This window comes from Triplophysa dalaica, chromosome 7 (genome assembly GCF_015846415.1).
Source record: "Triplophysa dalaica isolate WHDGS20190420 chromosome 7, ASM1584641v1, whole genome shotgun sequence".
Classification (NCBI taxonomy): Eukaryota; Metazoa; Chordata; class Actinopteri; order Cypriniformes; family Nemacheilidae; genus Triplophysa; species Triplophysa dalaica.
In genome coordinates this window covers 18,873,993-18,897,215 of record NC_079548.1, presented here as the reverse complement: position 1 = coordinate 18,897,215, position 23,223 = coordinate 18,873,993, and the positions used below count along the sequence as shown (strand labels likewise).

The window sequence follows — 23,223 nt, the reverse complement described above, 5'->3', positions numbered from 1 at the left end:
CCGAACAGCACCAAAATGAGCTGGACCGGGGGTGGAGTCGCCACTCTCCGCTAGGCGTATACTGACGAGATAGCGCGGCGGCTGTCTGGTTCAGTTTGCCTGGGATGTGTGTGGCCCGCAAGCAGCGGATCACCTGCTAACTTCACAGGAGGAGGCGTAGGGCAAGTTGTGTTAGCTGCCGTGAGCGTACGCCACCCTGGCGATGTACGCTACGGCTGTCGTGCTGTCCCGGAGGACCAACACGTGCTGGCCCTGCGCTAGAGGCCGTAGCCTTCTCATCGCAAGCCGCACAGCCCACAACTCTAGGCAATTGCATGCCAGCGCAGACGGGGGCCCGTCCAGTGCCCTGCTACTGCATGCCCGTTGCACACTGCACCCCACTTCTGCAGCGAAGCGTCCGTCGTCACCACAACGTGCCTCATAAAACTTCTATAGGTAAAAAATACACCAAAGGCAAAAAAACATACTTTTTGTTTCACAAGCTTAAAGTTGAGACCAATTGTTTCAAAGTTAAAAGATATTGAGAGTTACTGTCTCATTAAATCTAGAAAACATTTCACAACAATGCCTTCTTTGCCTTGGTTATCTCAAAATGATTATGGCTAAATATGCTCAATATGCGGCGCACTGGCGACATCATCTGGTCACAGGGGTGTAAAAGCAACGAAAACGATGCAACCACGTCTAATATCTGTTCTGTACAAAGTAGACATAATCATCAATATAAACCACTCACCCGATGTACTTTTAAATATGTTTATATAAATATATCACCATCATATGATATATATAGTAGTGGTTGTACATAAGGGGTAAGGATTAAGCAATCTTTTTATCTGACTTTAACTTTTAGATCATTTGGGATAAGAACATATGTAAACAACGTAAAGGCCATGGGGTTGATTTAAGGGATCATACTGATAAAATAAAAGGTATAGCTTGTTTGCCTAAAGCTTCTACCAAATGGATACATGTAACCACTTAATGACACGTGGGTATTTCATGTAAAAACAGCATCATGGGGACCACGCCCTGTCATTGTAGAAACAAAAACCATAACAACAGACTTTCTTAGGTTTTAACCATTGTGATCAATTTTGTGTTGCCTCATATTTTCTTGACAGGAAGCCATGACTGGACAATTTCTATACATACTTTGTGACATGAGAAATGTAAATAGGAATGGTATATAAGTGAAATAATTTACTAATCATTTAATACATCGTTACTTCCCATCACTTTCAAGTGGTATACTTCAGTGAAACATTAGATTTTGTGAATTCTTTTAAAGGCGAAGATTACTCAAATTTATAGTTAGGAAATTGTAATTTCTTATAATAAAACTAAACGTTTTTGGATGGTTTACCACTTGTATAGCCGCGGTTTACTACAAATACCACGTTAAACTATTGTTACTGTAATAAAACGATTTCTGTATATGCTATATTAAATCCTTGTATAATTTTCGCAAGTCTTGTCCTCAGTGACAAATCGTGGTAGTCCCTAAAACATTTAGTGTTATCGTCTCAGTAGCATGTTAAATTAAACACTCCACACGCGCCTATAAATTATTTATCGTGTGACTGATACCCACTTTCTCCTGCATTTAGAGATTTAAATGAAAACAAAATACTACTTCACAAATTATTGATAAAATATATTAAACCCTTTGCTCGCACGTTGGCATTTGTGATAAACCACCAAACATTCAAATAAGTCTCACAATTACAATATGCACCCGAGCATCACGAAATTGCCCCACTACCACGAAGGCGTAGCTCATGAATATTAATTACGCAACCACGTCTTTGCTGAAACATCGACTCACGTAACGTAATTAATGTTTATGAACCAATCCCTGGCCATAGTAGGAAACGTGTTATCCACAAATGTGTGCCTCATTCGCCTCCCATCTTCCATGTTTACGTCAAATCCTACCCAGCCAGCAGCGGATGTTAATGGGAAAGTGGGGCCACAAACGCTAACGTATGGTCTGAAAACACTGGAAGAGTTCTTCGACCCGACATCTTTATCAACTTAAGGGATAGAGGTAACGACGCTTTCCCTCCGTGGTCATTACGCGTTTTATAGCGTTGTCGTGGTAACGCTATTGGAGCCATCGGTGTGTTTTTGACTGAGGCCTGTGTTAGAATCAGTGATGTGAGCCAAGGGATTTTTATTGCTTACGGTATTGATCTTTCTATACATATTTCAACCTGTATGATGTACACTCTGACTGCTATATAGCTTTAGATTGGTCATACTTCTGTTATTGTCTTAATGTGCCTAAAAAGCAGTGAACTGTGTAAGCTAATCAGGCTCTTTTACTGGGTTTTACTGGGATGAATGGTGATCGCAACAAAGCGATAGAGACGGTCACACACTACACTTGCGTGCTATATTTGGGCGCAGTGTAGAAGCGTGGGCGTATTTTTAGGTGAACTCCACCCCCAAAGTATGATATATGACAAAGCCAACTATTTATGACACTTAAAGCAATTTAAGTTACGTAAAGGTTGTTCACACACACATAAAGTGACGTAATAGTGACAGTACAGAGTACAGAGAAGTTATGTAACCCGTGCTGCTATCTGGGATGAATCTGAGGTTAGATAATCGCTGCACACCACTCTAGAAAAGACGAGAACAAACACCTCAAATGCCCCAGTGACACACTCGTGTATGAGATGAGATGACGTCAACAACCAAAGCATTATAGATAACGTTAGCTGCCAATCTTGGTTATCGTAAACAACAGAGCTCGTTTATTGGGAATACATGTTACACTCAACACATAAACTGATACGACAGAAGCCACATTTATATGATCTAGATATAGTTGCAATCACGTGCCTGCATTTTTGCATTTCCTGCTTTTTATTGGCTATTGAGGATTATTTTAGTTTAATTACATGCAAATTACATGAAGATGTAATGACACTCGTTCATGTGAGTTGTGAAGGGGTCACACCTATAAATATTAACTTCAGTCTTTTACTAAATTAAAATGACTCTATATATGGGTTGGATGTGTTTTCTTAACTGCTTATGTACACATATATGATTTTACTGTAGTTAAGGATTAATTATTGTCTATGTCAATAAAGTGACAGACTTCTTAGTTATTGTAAAAATAAAGACATACTTTAATTTGGCGTCCAAATAAGATTATCCAGTTTCCTTCACCACCTTGTTTGTTTCTGTCTTTCTTTCTTTCTTTCTTTCTTTTTTTTCTCCCTCCCTCCCTCCCTCCCTCCCTCCCTCCCTCCCTCCCTCCCATCTTTCTTTCTTCCTTCCTTCCTTATTTCCTTCCTTCCTTTCTTTCTGATATGGGTCGAATTATGTACACAGTACATTGTCTGTGGTCTACTGACTCATTTCTGTAGCTGAGAGCCATATGGCTTTCGCCGGTGAAAATTATTTTTTTTAAGTGCAAAGCAAACATGTCATTCATTATTCATTATTAGTGGGCTCAGAAAATGAGGGTGTTGTGTGCATCTGCTCAGTGATATCTGACTGTGCCAGTAGTCATATATGGAGCTCAGGTTACACTGTATGGATACTGAACCATCCGTCATGTTTGTGTTCACCACAGAAACAGGCAGTTTGAGCAGAGCTCTCTTCTCTAGCACCCGTCAAGGGAACTAACATGTCCAGTGACCCCCCTCCTCCTTATCCAGGGGGCCCAAATGCCCCTCTTCTCGAGGAGAAAAATGGACAACCTCCAGTTTCTGGTAAATTCCTACAGTATTTTTCCTCATCTGTTTGGTCTTTTGAAATAATTTTCTTTAATAGTATAGTATACAGTATATACGTATGTTTTCCCATCAACCGTTTCAAAAATGAAGGTATATTGCTTTGAAGAAAACCATTGTGACTATAAAATCCCTCTATTCACATCCTTTCTATAGAGAAGAAATGCATTTTCTTTTAAAGAGCACTCTAATTTCTACTTGCTCACAACATGGCACTGTCAAATGTTGTTGCCAGACTATAATGTATTAACGAAACTGCAGTGTGTAAAATGCTGTTAGACTTAAAGTGGGATGCAAAAGTCTGAGACCAAAGAAAATCTACAATGTTTTCAGTTAAACATGGAAAAAATATTTTCATGGAGCTTGAAGAATGTTTACAATAAACAATATTTAAAGGGACAGTCACCCAAAAATGGAAATTCTGTCATGCTTCAATAACCCTTTTCATTTTAAACCTGTATGACCTTTTTCTGAAGAGCATAAAAGATATTTTGAAGAACGTCGGCAACCAAACTTTCACTTCTGTTCTAAGTCAATGGGTACTACTGTTGCTCAGTTACCAACATTCTTTAAAATATCTTCTTTTGTGTTGTGCAGAAGAAAGAAAGTCATACAGGTTTGAAATGACAAGAGGGTGAGTAAACGCTATTTTTTTAGGTTACAAAATCAATTGCAGCTTTGTGATATTGATCATTTTAACTCATTTACAAAGGCGGACATACTGGTATAACATGGTTTATAAACTTAGAAACAATATTTTATAGACTTTATCGAAAAAAAAATACTTTCTGCTGGGTAAACGAAGTATATACTTAATATTTTGTTTAGAAAATAGAATAGATTGCAAAATATAAGCATTCTCACTAGTGGTCCCTGATTCAGGGTGGGATTCTGGATGTCTGTGATTTCTTTCATTAATTTTGACACATCATGTTTTTCATCAGGAGCCAGTGCTCCAGTAATGACAGGACCGCCGCAGGGCCACCCCCTGCCTCCAGAATACGGACCTCCACCTTATGAAGCCATTCTACAGCCTGGGTTTGTTCCACCGCATGTGCCAGGCGAGAGCGCAACGCCTAAGCCTATGGCTGTACCAATGCACATGCAGCATCCCTATGGTGGGTTTACCTTTCACCTTTTCGTTATTCCAAAGGACAGTTGTTTTCAGCATATATTTTGTGCTTAGAAATTTATTATCGCTATATCTTCCACGCTGCAGGTGGTTACTACGCTCCCCCTGGGCATTTTCCTCATACAGTGGGAGTGGAGCACTATGGTCCGGGGCCCAGTCACTTTGCTCCGGGTCACACAGCCACGGTTCTCACCTCTCCTGGCGCAGCCACCACTGTGACCGTTATGCAGGGGGAGATGTTTCAGTCAGCTCCAGTGGAAACCCTGTGTCCGCACTGCCAGCAGCCCATCGTCACCCGCATCACCCATGACATTGGCCTCATGAATACCCTCTTCTGTCTGTTCTGCTTCTTTGTCGGGTAAGTGTGAATAGAGCGGCAAGGGTATGATTTGATGAACGTCCGTCTTTGTCTCTTTGAGAGAATATGATGTCAGTGTGACATTCTGTAGAATTGAAGGCGATGCGTGCTATTCAATGTTAAAATACTTTCTCTTATCTCAGCTTATTTAGTTCCGTTTTATTTATGTTGGGCTTTGCACAATGTGCATTGTTGGAAATAAGCTGTAAAGAAATTATCTATAAAAATAAAAAATTTGAACAAAATATGCAAAAATATCATCATTTAAATGAGCTGCATTGTCGAAGGGGCTAATCCAAATGCGATTTCTATTCTTTTTTTGTAATGCTATTGGCTAAGAAATTCACCATTTGGATCTCTCACAATTGACAGCATGTTGTTTATTTCTTTGTTTTGCAGTTGTGATCTGGGCTGTTGCTTGATCCCCTGCATGATTGACGAGCTCAAGGATGTGACACATACTTGCCCGAACTGCAAGGGCTATATTTACACATACAAGCGAATATGCTAACATTTATATGCTGACAACAATCGTCCTGTGACCTCAGTCTGGTGGGTTTACAACTTACTTTCTTTTCCGTCCAATACCCATATTTTTCTTTTCCGGCCCATATTTCTTGTCACTTCTCACTTTATATAACTATCAAATCTCACTCTTAATGTACTGAGACTACAATGTAGTTTGAGGCTAAAATCTGTCAAATGAAGCAGCTCTGTCTAGCAGATGATAAAGGAAGGAATGAGAAACATATTATATGCAAAATGATAACATTGAGTCATTAAAGGACTATTATGTTTTTTATTTTAGCAACAAAGTCTACGAGTTTAGAGAATATGTGAAATGATAACTTTTAACAAGCTCGTATGTCAATATTACAGAGTAGTAAAACTGAATTTCACTTCAGGTCAGTATTGTTTTATTGTTACTGTAGGAGCTGTTGTTTTTATGCATTATTTTAACATGTAAAAATGGAGGTCTTTGAATGAGACTATTATTAAAGTCCTAGAGTAACGTTGCTTTTTCCTGTGAAAATAAGTTTTCTCTGTATTTGTCATCTTATGCAAATGTGAACGTTTTTTTCTTTAACCTTTGTTTGTTGGTAATATTTGTTTCCAGTTCACTTGATGTAATATGCATTATTGTGTAGATCTGGTTCATTTAAAACATAGGGTTTCTTTTACTCAATGAGCTTCATTGATAGATCAGTAAAGCTTATAGTGTGTTAATACAATGTAGTTCATGTTAGGGTCAAATACACATTTCCTTTTAAACTGTGAATCAAAATTATAGCTTCAGTGGTTCTTCTTGAACCACTATACTCGCTGTCTGCGTTGTCACTAAGCAACAGAAGATGAAAGCTGTGAGACTTGCAGATAAGCATCATTTGTAATGTTAATTTTGGTCAGGACCGCTGAGGTTTGTTTTTTGCTTTACTTGAACCTAGTGAAGTTGTTTCCTCAAAAGAGAGAGGACGTCTTGGTACAGGTTATTTAAATCTGCTTGCTGTTGGAATTCTCCAGCATGTTGAAGACCGCTGCATGACATCACTGTAATCTTTCACAGTGTTTCATTGGGCCATATGTCCCTCCAGTGCTCTAAGCTCAACGCATCACGCTGTGCTGCCTGCTACACTGAGATTCAGAACTCAAAAGAGATTTACTGTTCACTGTGTGCAACAGGCCACAGGGATATAAAGAGATGATTGTCCCATTTCTCTGGAATGATCGGAATGTTTCATCTTTGGGATTTATCCTTGTCATTTCTGCCAAGTTGTTTCTTATGTGGAAATGTTTTGAAGATGAATATTTTGGGATCATCCAAAAAGTGCTGACCTACACTCTTAGGTGCTTCCTGATGCCATGGCTTTACCATCCATGAAATGGTTCTTCCATGGCATAGCTGTGTAGAACCTTTTGTAGCACCTTTATTTTAAAAGTGCATCAGCTCGATTCACAATAACTGTTTGTCCTGGATGCAGAATACAGTTAAAAATTACAAATATTCCGTCCTGTCTAAAAGATGTTATTCATGGCATTGTTTTTCAAAAGAATCTACATCAGCAGTGCTGAGACACTATATATCTGAATATTGTATTAATGAATGTTGTGTACTGCTTTCAACACGGAGATTCAGACAAGGTCATATTCTGTTTCTCTATCAGACAATCTGACTATTAAAACATCAGACTTCTCCTGTAGTCTTAATCATAAAGAAAAAATAGAGTTCTTTCTGTGTAAATGTGCACAAACCCACTGTGTGACCATATATGATTGTTTTCTTGAACCAGATCTGTTGAGTCAACACCGAATCTTTCAATAGTGTTTAAACCTTTACATATAAACATGTACCTTTGTATGTTTTTTTACCTCATTTTTACTTGCTTCATAGCAACTCTAACCGTAACTAACCCTCAACCTGCAAGCCATGAGCCATAATTTCATAACAGATACATGATCTCTACCTTCTACTTCTACGTCTGATTATTGTAGAATAATCTCCAGTAAATATGTATGCATGTTCATAGGGTTTACTTGCACAATCCAGGCCGGCTCCCTTTAATATGCTCTTGACTAGGTCTACATGCTTTGTGACTTGATGCTGTGCCAGACAGAGTTAATGTCAAGCTTGTGTTACCAGAATGAAGCAACTGTAGATAGATGCCTTGAGAATAATCTGTGGCACATGCAATGCTAAACTGAAATCTCCAATGTATATGTAAAACTAAATATACTGACTGATTATTATTTGAGGAAATAAATGGACAAACTTGACAATCGTGAGTTCTCTTTTTATTTACACACACACACTCACAAAAGCCTCACTGGGTCAGAGCAAACAGTCTGTAAACAATATAGAGACCACAAAACTGATCTATTTTAGGAAACAAATGGCAAAAGCATGTGAAAAGATAACTTGTGTTTTAAGGATCCCAACCTTTATTACAGTATATGGAAACAGAATGCATCGTATTGGATGTATATTCCAAAATCTGATTTAGTCCCTCCACCTATGCCCACATTGTGGACTACAGCACTTGTAGAAAGTTGTCATTGGTTCATCTGCAGATCTGGTTTGTATCTGCATGAAATAAGCCCTTGCATGCCCACATTTTGGACAAGGTTCTAGGAAACATAAAATGAGAACATACATTATGGCTCAAAAACCCAAAAAGTATAGACACAAAGTAGTTTCAAGCTATCATAAAGTATATTACATAAAAACGAACTCTGACATGGCTGTATATTTGGATGCTTTACCTGCTGTGGAATCTACGTTTTCCCAAGCGGCAGAGCCTCCGAGAACATCATCGACCTCTTTCAGTTTGGGATACTTTCTATTGTTTACCTGAGAAATGTTTTTCACAGAATGTTATTTCCATAGATTATGAAAACTGTCATTTAAATGTTGAAACCAAATTGGGAGTGTCGACAAAGTCTTGGGAAACATTTGAATCTAAAAAAGTTTGCTTTATGTACATTTAGGCATTTGGCAGACGCTTTTAACCAAAGCGACTTACATTGCATTAACCTGGGATCGAAATCACAACCCAACACAACTTAACACTGAGCTACAGGGAAGCTTATGAAATGATACTTCAACCAAAAATGAAAATTCTGTCATTATTCACTCGTTCCAAATCAGTTTAAATTTATTTGTTCTGATGAACACAGAAAGATATTTGGAAGAATGGTTATAACCAGACAAATTTTGCCCCCATTGTGTACCATAAAAGTAAAAAATACAATTGTAGTCAAAAGTGCCCCAGAACTGTTCTCTGTCCTACATTCTTCAAAATGTCTTCTTTTGTGTTCAACAAAACTTATGAAGACATTTCGAAGGTGAGTAAACGATGAAAGAATTTTCATTTTAGGGTGAAGTAAAATGTTAAACACACATAAAGCACACATAAGATTTCCTGTAGTTCAGTGTTAAGAGCATTTAAACCAGCGATTTGACACAAGCATGCGTAAATTAATCGAACGATTCAAACCAGAAATGCTCGATTCAATCACACGCGATTTTAAGCTCAGAATTCGAATGATGTGTGTACTGTTACTGTTACTGTGTGTGTTCGAATCACACGCTCGACTTATCTCACGTGTGTATGAAACGAGCGATTAGAAAATGTAATGAATCTTGATTCAGTTAATTTACACACATTTCTTATTAACACATACTTCTAAACGCGCCAACAATACAGTTAACTCAATACTTTTGGAATTGTAACGTCAGTGATCTTCACATTACCTTCCTCGTGATGTTGTGTACATATGGACAAGTATTACACGCGAATCTGTAGCATCTTTGACCCTCTTCAACGATCAGCACATTTCCACACGTTGGACAAAACAAAAGCATTTTCCAACCCGTAAATAAAACAAACGGGAATAAACCTGATCGGTTATTTTCGGCCTTTACTTGACACACATGACAGTCAGTGTGTCACACTGTTTTTGGCTCGGCATGAAACCAAACATAAATACGAATTAAAGTTAGTAATAATGGGCAGAATGTTGCCAACACGGGATAAACCTGGTAGAATATTAACTATTCATTATTAACATGTTAACTATATTTATAATCACAAATAGACTGAAAAAGAAACGGACATCTTTAACACGCGGAACTAAATATTGGTGCATCACCAAAATGTGTCGACAGAGTGTTTGTTGTCAAATGCTTCAGCAGCACAACGCAATTGTTCGTGCTGCAGTTTTATCAGACAAATTATTCACACTTATATCGTGATACTGCGCCCTTTATGAAGTTGTTGTTTTAGTTGAAGGTGTAGTTTCATCTACTGGATTAACTAACGCCGGAAGGCCAGAAAGAATATCGACGCGGAACGTTATCGTTTCTTGACGATACTAACGTTACCGTACAGTAAGTTAGTGACGTAGAGAAAATATCCACATTAACGGTTCTATGGGTTTACAGTCAAAGAGAGTACAGATTTACTTTGTCAGAATATAAGTCTTAAAATGGATGAATGTCCAGATCTACTGAATGTGGAAAAAGGAGAATTGGAGGTGAAAAGTGTCGTAGATGATATTAAAACAGAGGAGGAGGAGGAGGAGGAGGAAGAGGACGAGGAGGCAATGCCACATTCAGAATTTCTCGACATCTTTGAGGAAGGGCTTGCTCTGATGGTGCAGGACCCTTTACTTTGTGACCTGCCGATTCAGGTGTGTCATCAAAAACAGAGTTCATTTTGCTCATTTATTCATTTGTGACATTGGAAATCACAAAACATGGCTTTGATCTTTTAAAGATGTAGGATTGAAGTTTATTATCAAACTGTATAGGTGACATTGGAAGAGGTGAACTCTCAGGTGGCTCTGGAATATGGTCAAGCCATGACTGTTCGAGTTTGTAAGGGCGATGGAGAAGTCATGCGTATGTTTTTACTACAATCATTGCTTATGTTTGTTTTTAGTATTTTGTTATAAATAAAGATGTAAGCTGTTCAAATTAAGTCCATTTTAATTGATCAATGATTGATTGATTTATTATTATGCATTCATTTATTGCAAAACAAATGTACCCGCAGCTATTGTGGTTGTGCAATCTGCCACGGTGCTGGATCTGAAGAAGGCCATTCGTAGATATATAGAGCTCAAACAACAGCGAGAGGGTGGTGTCAAACACATCGGCTGGTGAGACACGACAAATGTGACTTTGAATATACGATAAACTTCATTTATGTTAACATATTTTTCCTCCTGATCAATCCCCTTTATCTCTCAAGGAAATACGTGTGGAGAACATTTCATCTGGTTTTCAATGGAGAAAAATTAGAAGATGACAATGGAAAGCTCAAGGAGTAAGTTCAGATAATAAGTGTCCTTTATAGAAAAGAGTGAAAAGTTACATATTATGTTAGATTATGATTGACCTAATGAAATGTCATTGTGTTCCTCACATTTTTCAGTTATGGAATCAGAAACAGAGATGAAGTGACGTTCTTCAAGACACTGAGGAAGAAATGAGAAGGGACTTGACATTCAATGTCTCGTTTTGTTGAAGGAATTTCTCGTCAAAACTGGAACAATCTATTAAAATAATCTAGAAAGTTGTTGTTAGTTCCCAGGTTATATTTTTATAATATTCAAATCAACTTCAGCCTTTGTTTTCTCTGAAAAGATGCAAATATATGACATGAAAGCATAATTCATGTAATCAACACAAGCACTAATGAAGTATATTAAACATTGTGAACTATTGTTTAAATATTTGTGGAATTTAATGTTGATTTTATCAGATATCAGATAATAAAATCTGGACATAATGAAAATATTGAGTTCCTGCCCATAACGAATGAAATAATAATAGAAAACGAAACAATATAAAACTAAATTTATTTTATTATGGGTCCAGCAGATCTGACAAAGCCTCAACAAGATATTTGTTTAGAAACATTCTCGTGACATGAACTTTTCATGGCTTGCGCTCTGGAAGTAAGAAAATAGTCATACCACATACTTTAAATATTGTAAATATCTTCCTCATTCTGTAACATTTCAGTATGACTAGCCTATTATTTCCTTACCGCTGCATTGTAAATATTGGAACAGTAAGGCTAAATGCACCGACAACGGCAAACACAGGTAACTGTCCTCTTTTATCTTCAATTTTTAATGTGACTTTGTTCACTTTATTATGTCACACTGCAATTTGAAAGTCTTATTTATGTAGAATTATGATCTGGTTTCTTATTATTGTCTAACTTGATGCATTTTAACAGTGTTGTAATTTATGACAATGTTAAATGTTATATTGTATTTAAGTTTCTTTAAATAAACTATGTTATTACCTGTCCTGAAATCACAGTGATATCACGATACCCAAGCATCACTTCAGACATAAGCATGGGCTCTTGGAAGACTTAGAACAAGTGAGCTGTGAATTGTCAACATGCCTGGACAATCTCATGAACAGGAATTGAACATCGCAGAGGAGCTCAACCGGCTGTCCTTAAGCAGAGAGCAGCTCATCGACAGACGCAATGTCGTGGCTTTGCTTATCGATTTCAAGCGAAGTAATGGCCAAAATGAACAACGTTAGTACAATATGTTAATAGCATTAGAAATAAATAGGGACCAATGGTATTCTGTTACCAACCTTTTTAAAAATATCTTCTTTTGTGATCAGGAGAAGAAAGAAAATCTCACAGGTTTAAATCACAAAGGATGAGTAAATAATGACAACTTTTTCAGAATTGAACTTATCCTTTAAACCAAACACATAGAGGAAATTAAGAATAAAGTAAAATTCTGGTTTCTCACATTGCAATTTTTTATATAAATAATAACGTATGTACTTTGTTTTATCTTATATGAGATTAATGTTTGTTAGTTTTTTATCATTGTTGTGACCAAAAGAGTATTGCAGAGAGACTGCAGAACTTCAAGAAATTGATAAGGAGCTCAAAGCTCTGTCTCAGAGGAAGATTCAACTGCAGATGGGACAAGACCGGATAGAAGGAACGCATAACATATTAATTGGTAAAGGAACTTAAAACTTTAGTACATTTTAATCCTAGATACAACCCTAATACACTTTTCATTTGAACTGAAAATTTGACATAAATTTGGGGATATTTTATATATTTTATACATCTTCATCACAGACACATCTGTATCTTCTGCTGTTCTTGTGGGGGATCCACCATCCTTTTCAGGTTAGTGAGTCATGTTTTAACATTACTGTAACTCATCATCATAAACTATTCGAACTTTTCACTAGTTGAGATTGGAAATAATGATTATACTTTCAATTGTAAGGCAGCAGTTTTTTACAATGTATGTGATGTGTACTTAAAAACAACCACACATAAATTTAGCTTCCTGCAAGTAGCTCATTTGTTTATTTCAGCTCCGCAGATTATTCTGGATGTTCAGGAACTTCCTAGACACGCATCCCAGACGCAGTGTCCATTCTGTCACGAATATATAACCACAGACGTCACAAAGACCACCAGCAGTACCTCGTATCTTATGTGTTTTGTTTTCATTATGTTTTGGTAAGTTTGGATGCTGTTTGGATGTTAAACAGTTGTTTCCATGAAAAAGGCACTATTTGTATGGGTAACATAAATTGTTCTCATTTGTTTCTGTTGTAGTTGTGTAGCTGGCTGCTGTCTGTTCCCATTCTGCCTGGATACCTGCAAAGATGTTGTTCATAAGTGTCCAAGATGTCGGAGTCACATACACACGTGCAAAAAGCTCTGAGGGGTGGAACATGTCGAGTGAATTTAACTGAAAGATCAAAAGAGATATCACAGTATCTGTGCTACAGGAAATTTGAGAATATTCATTTCTTTCTTTGATTATATTTCACCTGACTGGGTCATTGGAATGCCTGAAGCACCCTGGGAGTCTGAGACTTGTTTAATGGTGATAGCTCACGGATAGCTGTTTGTGGGGTATGAACCAGCAACCTTCTGGTTATCAGCTCTGAGCTTTCGTCACAACACAGTGAATGGAATATAAGGTTTCAATGTGACCGTCTTGGTCATTTGCTTTGAACGTTCAAAGCTAAAGTTCATATGCATACTTTGAAACTGTTGAATACCTGTACGTCCTAAAGCAGGAAACACTTTTAGGGTGTCCTGGAAGAAAAAATATGGATAGATGGAACACTGTGGTTGAAGTATTGAGGACAGGAATGATAGGTTTCCAAAGTAATTTAATTTAATAACAGTTTGTTTTAGTGTATTTAAGGATTTTAAAGGTGAAAAATATGAGAGTTAGAAATGTCAAATGTAATTTATACATTGGGTTCTGGTTTTTAATGCCGATTTGTGAGTAGCCATGGTTAAATCATGTTTGAACACATCCATGACTTATTTAATGAGCAGCACTTATGGCGTTTTGATGTATAAAAATATTAAGTTACTAGTCAGAGATTATATAGGCCTATTCTTATAGAGATAAATTGCATTTAATACTTATTTGATGTTTAATACATTAATTGGATATGTTTGTTCACTTTGTCTTTATTGTGTGGTAACTTTTTTAAAGTCACTTTGTCGCCTTGTAATTATAATACTATATCTGACATTTTTGTCACAATTTAATTATTCACATATTCTGTGAAGTTTTTTCTTTATGTTGTGTATATTTTGAAAGTCAAAAGGAATTTAAAACTTTGAAGGTCCAAAAATTCTCACCATTTCTTGAATCCCAATAGAACCTTATATATTAAAGGCGATGACTTATAGCTATTCTGAGCCTTTTTCTTTAAAAGAGGTTAGGAGCTGCTGTTGTAAAATGCCACACACGTCATTTTTAAAGTTTCAAATACAGAACCATTTTAATGATAAAAGGCTGTATATACAATAAAGATATGTACAAAGACAACCGCAAAACATTATTTACAGTTGCACAAATATGTCTGTATAAAATGTATAATGTAAAACTATATACACTGTGCAAATATGAGGCATACGATCACTCTCCAAAAGTTCAGTAAGATTTAAAATGTTTTCTTTCTTCATAATCTTCAAAAGACTTGTTCTGCATTACAGATAATTCATTTGCTGAACATGTTGGAAAAGTTACACACCTCTTTATAAATTCATACATTTTGTCAACCATAACCTATGAATACAGATATAGGTCTCCTCCCCTCACACTGAAAAATATATATTCATGCAATTAAAATACACGTGAGCACTGCACAAATGCAGTGAATGGTCTGTTTACATAATCAGGAGCTTTGGATCTCTGGTAGAGACAAAGGTAAATATCCCTTCAGAAATTACGTTTCTAAATATAGAAATACATTCTTTCGTTTTGAAGTTGTGTTTGGATAAGGAACTGATAGTCAATGAGTTAATGTTCCATCCAAAGTCAAGTAAGTGCACTAGTTTTTGGCATGTTTTTACAGAAGGCTGCGATTAAATCTGCCAAACAATGCAGAAAAAAATTCATGAATAAAATGTTACATTTTGAAAGAGTGCAGAAAACAAATTCATGAATAAAATGTTACATCTTAAAAGAGTGCTGTAAAGAAATTCACTCGGCTGTTTGTTTTAACATTTTCCAGCGGGTGGCGCTTCATCTTCATATTTTACAGAAAACAAACTAAACCGACAATCTGACTGAAAACTCATTTCAATCTCACAAATAAACGGTGCTTAGGTTAGTGAGTAAAGTACATTTGGAAAGAATTTAGCCTGTTGCTATTTCAGTGGTTATAAATTAATCTCTAATGCTGTGAGATATTGTAACTTTCGGTTTGAAGAGTTTATATAAGCTACTATGACAACAAATGTAAGTCACACCACAGAGTCTGATATCTATGGTCTGATCAATCAAACTTAACTGATGTCATTCTGGCCCGTATGATAAAGGGACAATTCACCCAAAAATACAAATTCTGTCATCAATTACTAACCCTTGAGTTATTCCAAATGTGTATTCATTTCCTACATCCTTAAAAATATCTTCTTTTGTGTGCAACGGAACAAAGAAATTTATAAAGCAATTTTTCCTACTATGGTAGCCGGTGGTGGCCAAGAACTGTTTGGCTACAAACATTCTCAGTGTTCATCTGAACAAAGAAAAGATTTGGAAAACTTGAGGGCGAATAAATAAAGACAGAATTTTGTGTGAACTGTCCCTTTAAGTTTAACCCGTCTCTCTTGTTCACTATAATAATGGCCACTCTAGCGTTTACACAGGTCATAGAGTTAGTGCCTCTCCCTCTCATTTGCTTTCTGTTTGGCCACCACGCTGGGTTTTGGTAAACAAACTCGCTCCGAGCGTCCACACGCCAGTCATCTGACGAGGATGAATTTGAATGTTTTACAAATCGAGGACAATATGTTTCTAAAGATCACTTCTTAGTCCTCCATGTTATTTAGCTGCCAAATTGAACAGAGTACCCCAAGGAAATTGCTACTTGACCAAATCTAAATGAGCCGCTAGACAGGTTCCTTCAATAAAGATTACATAAGAAACGTTACAATTACCATGGCACCATATTTCCCTCACAAATGTCTGACATTTGAAAACTTCAATCCGTGTTAAAATCTAAAACTAGGTACTGAGCAAGGTAAATGTAAAAACAACAACAATTGTGTGTGTCTTGCTTTCCTAAAATTGTGTGATGAGTCTATAATAAATCTAAAATTATAAAGAGCGGAATTCGTAATATACATTCTATATAACACAGTTCATGTTTTACAGCTTTCGAATATGACAAGCATATGGTGAAAATGACATTTCTTTTTCTTGACAGAGATGTATTCACGTCCCAGATAGCACAGGTACATCTGTAAGATGTCTGCTAAAGATCTGCTAAACATCTTAGAAAGAGCTCTTGTACATTTATTCTAAATCATTCACATCTTACTGACATCTTCTAGAGGTCTATATGAAGCAGATGTCTCTATATGAAAGCAGATGTCTCAGAGATGTAGCTCAGATGAGTAAGCATGATCTGCCAGAAGTCTTGCATTTACACATCTGCATTTATAAGCACAGATGAGTCAGCCGACACGGATCTATCAGTGGTCTCTATATATTTAAATTGAAGTCACACACCGAACGACACCAGATCCTTCGCATCCGAAAAGCTCAGCAAAATCTGAGCAACAAAATTAACAGAATCACTTCTCAAAGTTTTGGAACTGTGCATCACTCATGACCACCACAAATGGTCGCCTCACGGCTAACAAATCCTCTCAGATTCTCCGTAGTCACAGCGATCTCCCTGTCCTTGCATCATCCTCAATCCCAATGTAATTGTAGATCGGACGAGTCCAGAAAATCTGAAGAAAACACAGTAGGAGAGGAAATACCAGCAGTTCCAGGCATGGTCAGGTCTAACCACTCCATGTTGTCGAGGCCGGTGTCCTGCAGATGCAGGGCGGAGGTCGGCGTGTCGGTGAAGGTCAGATCTGTGGTGTCCATTGGAGAGTTTGGCTGATCCAGTAGCTGATTTTTAAGCTCCTCCATCAGTCGCAGGGTCCGTGGTTCGGCTTCCCCCAGCAGGGCCTCCAGCTGGTTATCTGAAGCCAGGGCAACCAGACGTGGTGGAGGCACTTGGGGCTGGTTGAGTGGGCGGGCGACGTGTATCTGTGGCGGAGGGCGTGACAGCACCGTGTTGATGGGTAAGGTGGTGACGTTGGCTGTAACTTGGAGTTGTCTGTCCAGAGATGGATCCTGCCTGGTCAGAGGGGATATTTCTGTGCAAGAAAATGTGCAACGTTATGTAAATACATGTCAGGATCCATTCTTTCCAAACGCAGTACGGTTATTGATTGTTCATACCTCCACTCTCGATCAAAATGTCAAACAAATCATCCATGTGCTGACTTGTAGCAGTGGGAACCTTGGGAAGAAATGTACATTTGGTTAACTGCAAAATGAGAAACAGCCATAAGGAAAGGAGGCACTGTTTTAGCTTTTTGCATATTTTCATGATAGATTTTGCTTGAAATTACCTGCATTGTGGCTTGTAGGCCGCGGGTCTGTTTTACGGCCTCCTCATAGCGGGGCGGGTCTTTACTCTTTGGGCTGTGATGATTGGGGAATGACGGCTGGAGGATATTGTTGAGCTGACAGGGTGAGGGGGGCTGATATAAAATATATGTAACATTAACTGTGTGGATGAGCAAACAGATGCAATAAACAAACATATGTTGTGATGGAGAACTAGACAGACAACAAATCAAAGAATATAAGAATATTAATGACATCGGACACATACCCTACACAAAAACTAACTGCTCACACCAAGTATATGACACTATTAAGCCAAAATTTAAAAGAATAGTGTTGTAACTATTTTGATAACCATTGGGAACGTTTTTACCAGCTTGGACAGTAAAACATTAACTGCAACAAGAACTTCAGAACAGAACAGTTCACCCAAAAATTGATACCCCAAAAAAGGTTTATACGCTGGAATAAAAATGACTTTGGTCAAGTCAATGGGGACCATTTTTGGGTGAACTACTCCTTTAAAATATAAAACTGCAGCACAAGAGCTTAGAACAAAAATATGTGCCCCTTGTGGCAATGCTAAGAACTGCATTATGAATTTCACATAATCCATTTGAACTCTTTGGACCCAGCATTTTGTAAGCGCTAGACTTTTCGATCATTTTCACAAAACTATGATGGCCATCAGAATATTTTCTATTAATATATTAACAAACTACATATTAGATGAAATAACAAGCCTATGCTTTAAAAAAAAAAAAACACCTCTCGAATGTGGGTAGGTTTTTAAAAAATCTGAGATTTACATGGATCGCATCGGATTTGGAAAGCTAATCAAAGAAGTATATATATTTGCTATCCTTCCGAAACCTATGATGTCCACATTCGCTGTTTTTCAGAAGATTCAAAAACAATGTGCTTTTAAAATGATTTCATACAGTACTTTCTTGTCAAAACACTTTTTATTGGTTAGATATTTGCAAAACCCAGTGACAAACACATAGGGTGACTAATAATAATAATAATTAATGGCAATCAAAAAAAAATGGATACGAGGTTTCAGAAGGACAGCAGCAATATGTAGTTTTTGGATCCATAGATGATGTACCCTCTCAGAACAGCAATAATACCGTATTACTGTAAAATAATACTGTATACTGTACATATTCACGGACTGCCGAAAATTCCTGTCAATGGCAGGAAAGCTTGTCTCATAAATTACTAAATATTCAGTTAGTGGATGGGGGAAAATAAATAAAAATGCAAATGTAGAGGTCTGAGCATCAGCCAAACACATTCATGATCCTACATGAAGTATGTTTCAAGCCTTACAGAATTATATAATCTGGCTTACTTTGTTAACGGGTCCATTTGGGGTCGTGTGTCTGGGCGAGACTCTGGGTGAAGTGCTCAGGAAGCACTGGGGCATTTCCACCATGGACTGGTTGTGATTCTGCCTGTACTCAAATCCAGAGCTAGAGCTTCCACATAGAGGAACTGTCTGTGAACACATGAAGCAGATGCTAATATCACTCAAGTGCACTGTGTGTGTAAACAGCAGTCTCTTTCTGACAAATTTTCTTTGACTTCTCTACTTTTGTCAGCTATTTACTCATATCTGCGTTTGATGTTGTCGAGAGGATAATTCATCACCTCAACTGTTATTGCCTTGGCAACATCTGATATGTATAGAACAAACCGCAGGACCTCGCAGAGGCTTTCCATTTGCGCCAAATCCGAGGGATATGCATCTGGGGCTTGTCATCGCAATAGTAAACTGGATTAGATTCATGCGGTGCGTTAACATTCAGAGAGAGTGGAAAGGTCAAGATAAAATCTTCAAGCACTCTAAAACATACCTGAGTAAAAACACACACAGACAGCTCACAGTTTTTATTTCTTTCCAACTGCAAATATTGTTTACGGAGTTAACCGCTTGAGCTGTACGATCACGTATCTGTAACGGGCAAAGCTGCCACCCACAGTGTACAATCCTACATTTGTCCCCAGCTGCTGACAGAGATGCACTGAATTGGCAGTTTTTTATCTAATCAGATTTTTTTTAACACACATTGGGCCTCATTACGCTCACAAATGAGCGTAAAAACAGGCAGAGAAATCTTATAAGGAGGTTACGTGTTATTCATGAAACTCACATTCTGCCAATTCCATCGTACGAAAGATCGTACGTTAATAAGTGTCCATTAATCAATACAGCGCTGTTTTCGGATCTGTAGATAATGTACGATTTCATCAGATGGGTATCAGCGCCCCCTAATGTATAACATTCAAAACATGCATTGGCGGGAATTGACAGAAAAGCTTGTCTCATAAGTCTTTCAATGACGTAATGCCGTTGCATGCTATTTGGAGCAAGGACACTGAACATAAAATGATCTTAAATAACATGTTTGTAATGTATTTTATATAAGAAAATATATTTAAATCTTTTAAAAAAATATTGTAGTATAATCTATTTTGTACTTTATTAAAAAGTGTAGTAAAATACTAGATCCTATAGTGCTTTTTAAACTTACCATAGGAAATATTGAAGTAAACTACAGTATTTTTCATGTGAGGAAATAGGAGAGATGCGCAGAAAACTACATTTCTGCTCTCACAACTAAACAAAAAATCTAGCCTTATTTCTCTTTCTCAATATTTCTTCCAGATGCGATATCAAAACATGAACTCCAAAACAGATTATGAAATGAAATCTGAACATAGGCACCGCTTACGTCCATAGACAAACGGCAAGTTCTGCATGAAAACAACTGTATATCCATTTTGTTTCGTAACGAGTCCCATAGTCTTTATTCATGTCATAGACACCCAAACAATCACAATAGATAGCATATGATACCTATTCTTGTTTAAAATTCTGTAAAAAAAAAGGAAACTAGTAGCACTTATTAAGTTGTCTGCTCACTTGAGGTGCAGACTGCGTCTGGTTGGAGTTTTGTTGTAGAAGTGTACTGTCAGACATCCGTGTTTGCAGAAGTGGAGTTTGTAGGAGGCTTTGATTCACTCTGGGCATCGCTGACTGGAGAATGGTCTGCGCCTGCAAAGCATACAGAAAAAACAAAGTAAGACAAAAAAATCGATTACACATTTCCCCAAAGTGCATTTCCAGAATCCTTAGAGACCTGTGTGGTGATGCAGTTACTGGGCAGTGATATGGGCAGCAGGATCTGTGCAGCAGTCTGAGTTTTGATGTAAAACTGTTGGACTGGGGTGTGGTGCATCTGAACAAGAGACTCTTCCTGTTTCACCCCTACGGTTTGTCGCATGGGACTATGCTTAAAGTTGCAACTGGAGGCGGCGCCGTTTTCCTCTTTGACGTGGATCGGCGAATCAGGTTCGGGCTGTTGACCTCCGCCCTGCTGACCCCTCTTCTCCACCTCCAGCTGCATCTTGAGCTCCTCCACCAGACGCTGCTCCTGCTCCAGCTTCCGCATGAGCTCCTCAATCTGACGCTCCTTGTCGTGGAGGCGCTGGTCTTTCTCTGAAACTTTGTTCCCTGTGATCACTTCTTCAGATTTGAGGGCTGAGGTGCCGAATGCTTTGGTCAGGCTTTCCTTATTTTCCTCCATAGTCTTGCTAGATGCCTCCAATCGTTCGGGTGACACGGGGGGAGTTGTGCTCATGTTGTCAGGTTGCAGGGCACTTTTGGAGACGTTAGTGTCTACGACTGTAATGGGTTGAGAGGTCTCTTGGTGGGCTTTGAGTCGTTCTATGAGGTCTGTTTTAGTGCCAGACACGGGTCGTCCACGCTGTTTCAGCTCCATCTTAAGCTCGGCCACCTAAACGAGAAAGAGTCGTCTTGAATTATTCAATTTTATAGGTATTTTTGACGAGCTGGAAATGGATGGGCATAGTACACACCTTCATCTCATCTAGGTTGGCAGGCAGAGACCCCGGTTTCCAACAGGTCGCATTATTGTTGGGACGTGAAGGGGTTGCGTTTGCCAAAGACACCACAATAGAAGCGGGCAGACTTGAGCTGCTGCTCAGGGCTATGTTAGGGCAGCTGTTCTGACTCTCAGCCGCTGGCCTGCAGAGGAGTACAGGGGATTGTAAATGCAATGAGAACTTCCTGTTCCCTCATCATTCATACCTCTTTCACACACAATAGAAACAGACGTATATCTCACAGAATCAAAAGCCAAAACGAATAAGAATGGGAGGAACAGCCGTGCTAAGGCTGGAGTGTTGACAGGTTTGTTAAACAAGATTAATAGTCAACAACACTATTTAAAGGATATCATTCATTGCACACAATGCCTCCATTCCTCACTTTTTAACAAGGCTCTCTTGCCAAGCAATTAGGTTGATATTAAATTCGTTCAACTGATATAGCAAAGTCGTGAGCAGTTTGTACAGGGCTGAAATCAGTTGAATGTGTGAACAGAATTTGCATTATGTAAGGGTGGAATTCCTTTTCTGAATATTAACAATCATTGTAACAAGTCATGTATCATTGCATATGTATTTCCGGCCAAAATTAAAAGGATGGAAAAGAACTGACCCTGTGCAAACTGAGGTAAAGAGACCATATGAACTCAGAACATACAATATATACATACAACGCAAATTAAAGCGATAGTTCACCAAAAAAGAAAAATTCTGTCATCCTTTATTCACCCTCATGTTGTATAAGGGGCTGTGTCCACTGAGGCGCATTTACGAGGCTAAAAAGGTCGTTGGACGTTCTAATCGAGCAGTTTTCAACTCAGGGTGCCCGGTCGAACGCCGGCGCTGATCGTTGGAAAAAAACGTCAACTGATGGCTTTTTTTTAAAAGCGTGCTGTTACCGTTGAAAACGATTGAAATATGTTCCAATGTTGTTTGGTGGTCAACAATCCATAAAAGATCTTCTATTGCGTTTTGCAGAAGAAAAAAGTAATTCAGGTTTGAAATGAGATGAGATGACTTATCCAAAGCAACTTGCAGTCAATTCATTATGCTTTTTATTCATTTTTCATTCATTTTTAGTGAAATTTGTATTAATATTTAATTCAGTATGCAAGTTCCATTTTCATTAACATTTAGTCAATTAGCTGATGCTTCTGAATGAATGATTTATGTTGTAAGTGTTATCAAACTGGTCTCAGTTAGCCTAACACAGTACACAAAGCTACATTATATACTGTAAATAAATTTTTTAAGGATAGACAAAAATGTGCGAAAGAATTATTGGGTCTGGTGTTGAGGAAAAAGTCTTAAAGTTGGCACATTTCCGAGTGAAAAGGAATTTCAGAAGAGAAAATGATCCGTGGGCATAGCATGCGTTTTTCACTGCGAATTGATTGGATGTGTAAAAACAGCTGTTGCATTTTGAAATGAAACTGGCAGCAGGCTGAAAGTTAAAGGGGAGGAGTTAACGGATACTCCACCCAAACAGTCTAATTTACGTCATTTAAGATGGATAGTCATTTCAGGGCGGAAGTGCATTTTCAGATGCAGATGCAGTATGAGTATGAGGGTACATGAATTTAAAAAAGAAAATGACCCACATTGAT

General features: G+C 37.9%; 4 protein-coding genes across 9 annotated transcripts in view; 2 read left to right on the top strand and 2 right to left on the bottom strand.

Moving 5' to 3' along the window:
- The first annotated feature begins 842 nt into the window (after positions 1-842).
- On the top strand, positions 843-8,020 carry cdip1 (cell death-inducing p53 target 1). Of its 2 annotated transcripts, none has more exons than XM_056753243.1 (5): positions 843-2,188; positions 3,596-3,734; positions 4,700-4,873; positions 4,975-5,245; positions 5,645-8,020. In XM_056753243.1, exons 2-5 carry the CDS (start codon positions 3,650-3,652, stop codon positions 5,754-5,756), a joined length of 642 nt encoding a protein of 213 aa, XP_056609221.1. In that variant the 5' UTR covers positions 843-2,188; positions 3,596-3,649; the 3' UTR covers positions 5,757-8,020. The 2 variants fall into 2 exon arrangements, with proteins under 2 accessions (XP_056609221.1, XP_056609220.1); XM_056753242.1 differs by having other exon boundaries at positions 855-2,050.
- Positions 8,021-8,022: 2 nt separating this feature from the next.
- polr3k (polymerase (RNA) III (DNA directed) polypeptide K) lies at positions 8,023-9,705 on the bottom strand. The gene is made up of 3 exons (XM_056753247.1): positions 9,495-9,705; positions 8,504-8,591; positions 8,023-8,368 (listed from the first exon to the last, which is right to left on the bottom strand). The coding sequence occupies exons 1-3, from the start codon at positions 9,603-9,605 to the stop codon at positions 8,241-8,243; spliced, it is 327 nt and encodes a 108-aa protein (XP_056609225.1). The 5' UTR covers positions 9,606-9,705; the 3' UTR covers positions 8,023-8,240.
- Positions 9,706-9,893: 188 nt separating this feature from the next.
- On the top strand, positions 9,894-14,464 carry snrnp25 (small nuclear ribonucleoprotein 25). Of its 3 annotated transcripts, XR_008907184.1 has the most exons (10): positions 9,894-10,432; positions 10,553-10,643; positions 10,798-10,903; positions 10,996-11,070; positions 11,179-11,854; positions 12,078-12,306; positions 12,629-12,751; positions 12,877-12,927; positions 13,122-13,269; positions 13,369-14,464. XR_008907184.1 is itself a non-coding variant. In XM_056753244.1 (6 exons), exons 2-6 carry the CDS (start codon positions 12,162-12,164, stop codon positions 13,475-13,477), a joined length of 576 nt encoding a protein of 191 aa, XP_056609222.1. In that variant the 5' UTR covers positions 11,236-11,854; positions 12,078-12,161; the 3' UTR covers positions 13,478-14,464. The 3 variants fall into 3 exon arrangements, 2 of the variants coding, with proteins under 2 accessions (XP_056609223.1, XP_056609222.1); XM_056753244.1 differs by lacking the exons at positions 9,894-10,432; positions 10,553-10,643; positions 10,798-10,903; positions 10,996-11,070 and having other exon boundaries at positions 11,236-11,854; XM_056753245.1 differs by lacking the exons at positions 12,078-12,306; positions 12,629-12,751; positions 12,877-12,927; positions 13,122-13,269; positions 13,369-14,464 and having other exon boundaries at positions 11,179-12,062.
- A 78-nt stretch (positions 14,465-14,542) lies between these two features.
- Positions 14,543-23,223, bottom strand: part of mrtfbb (myocardin related transcription factor Bb) — a 30,561-nt gene continuing 21,880 nt past the window's right edge. For all 3 annotated transcript variants that reach the window (XM_056753239.1, XM_056753240.1, XM_056753241.1), the window contains 7 exons: positions 21,587-21,755; positions 20,848-21,504; positions 20,631-20,762; positions 19,056-19,202; positions 17,701-17,832; positions 17,528-17,588; positions 14,543-17,442 (listed from right to left, as the gene is read on the bottom strand). In XM_056753239.1, coding sequence (XP_056609217.1) covers positions 16,985-17,442; positions 17,528-17,588; positions 17,701-17,832; positions 19,056-19,202; positions 20,631-20,762; positions 20,848-21,504; positions 21,587-21,755 — 1,756 coding nt within the window. In that variant the 3' untranslated portion in view covers positions 14,543-16,984. The remainder of the gene's footprint in view (positions 17,443-17,527; positions 17,589-17,700; positions 17,833-19,055; positions 19,203-20,630; positions 20,763-20,847; positions 21,505-21,586; positions 21,756-23,223) is intronic.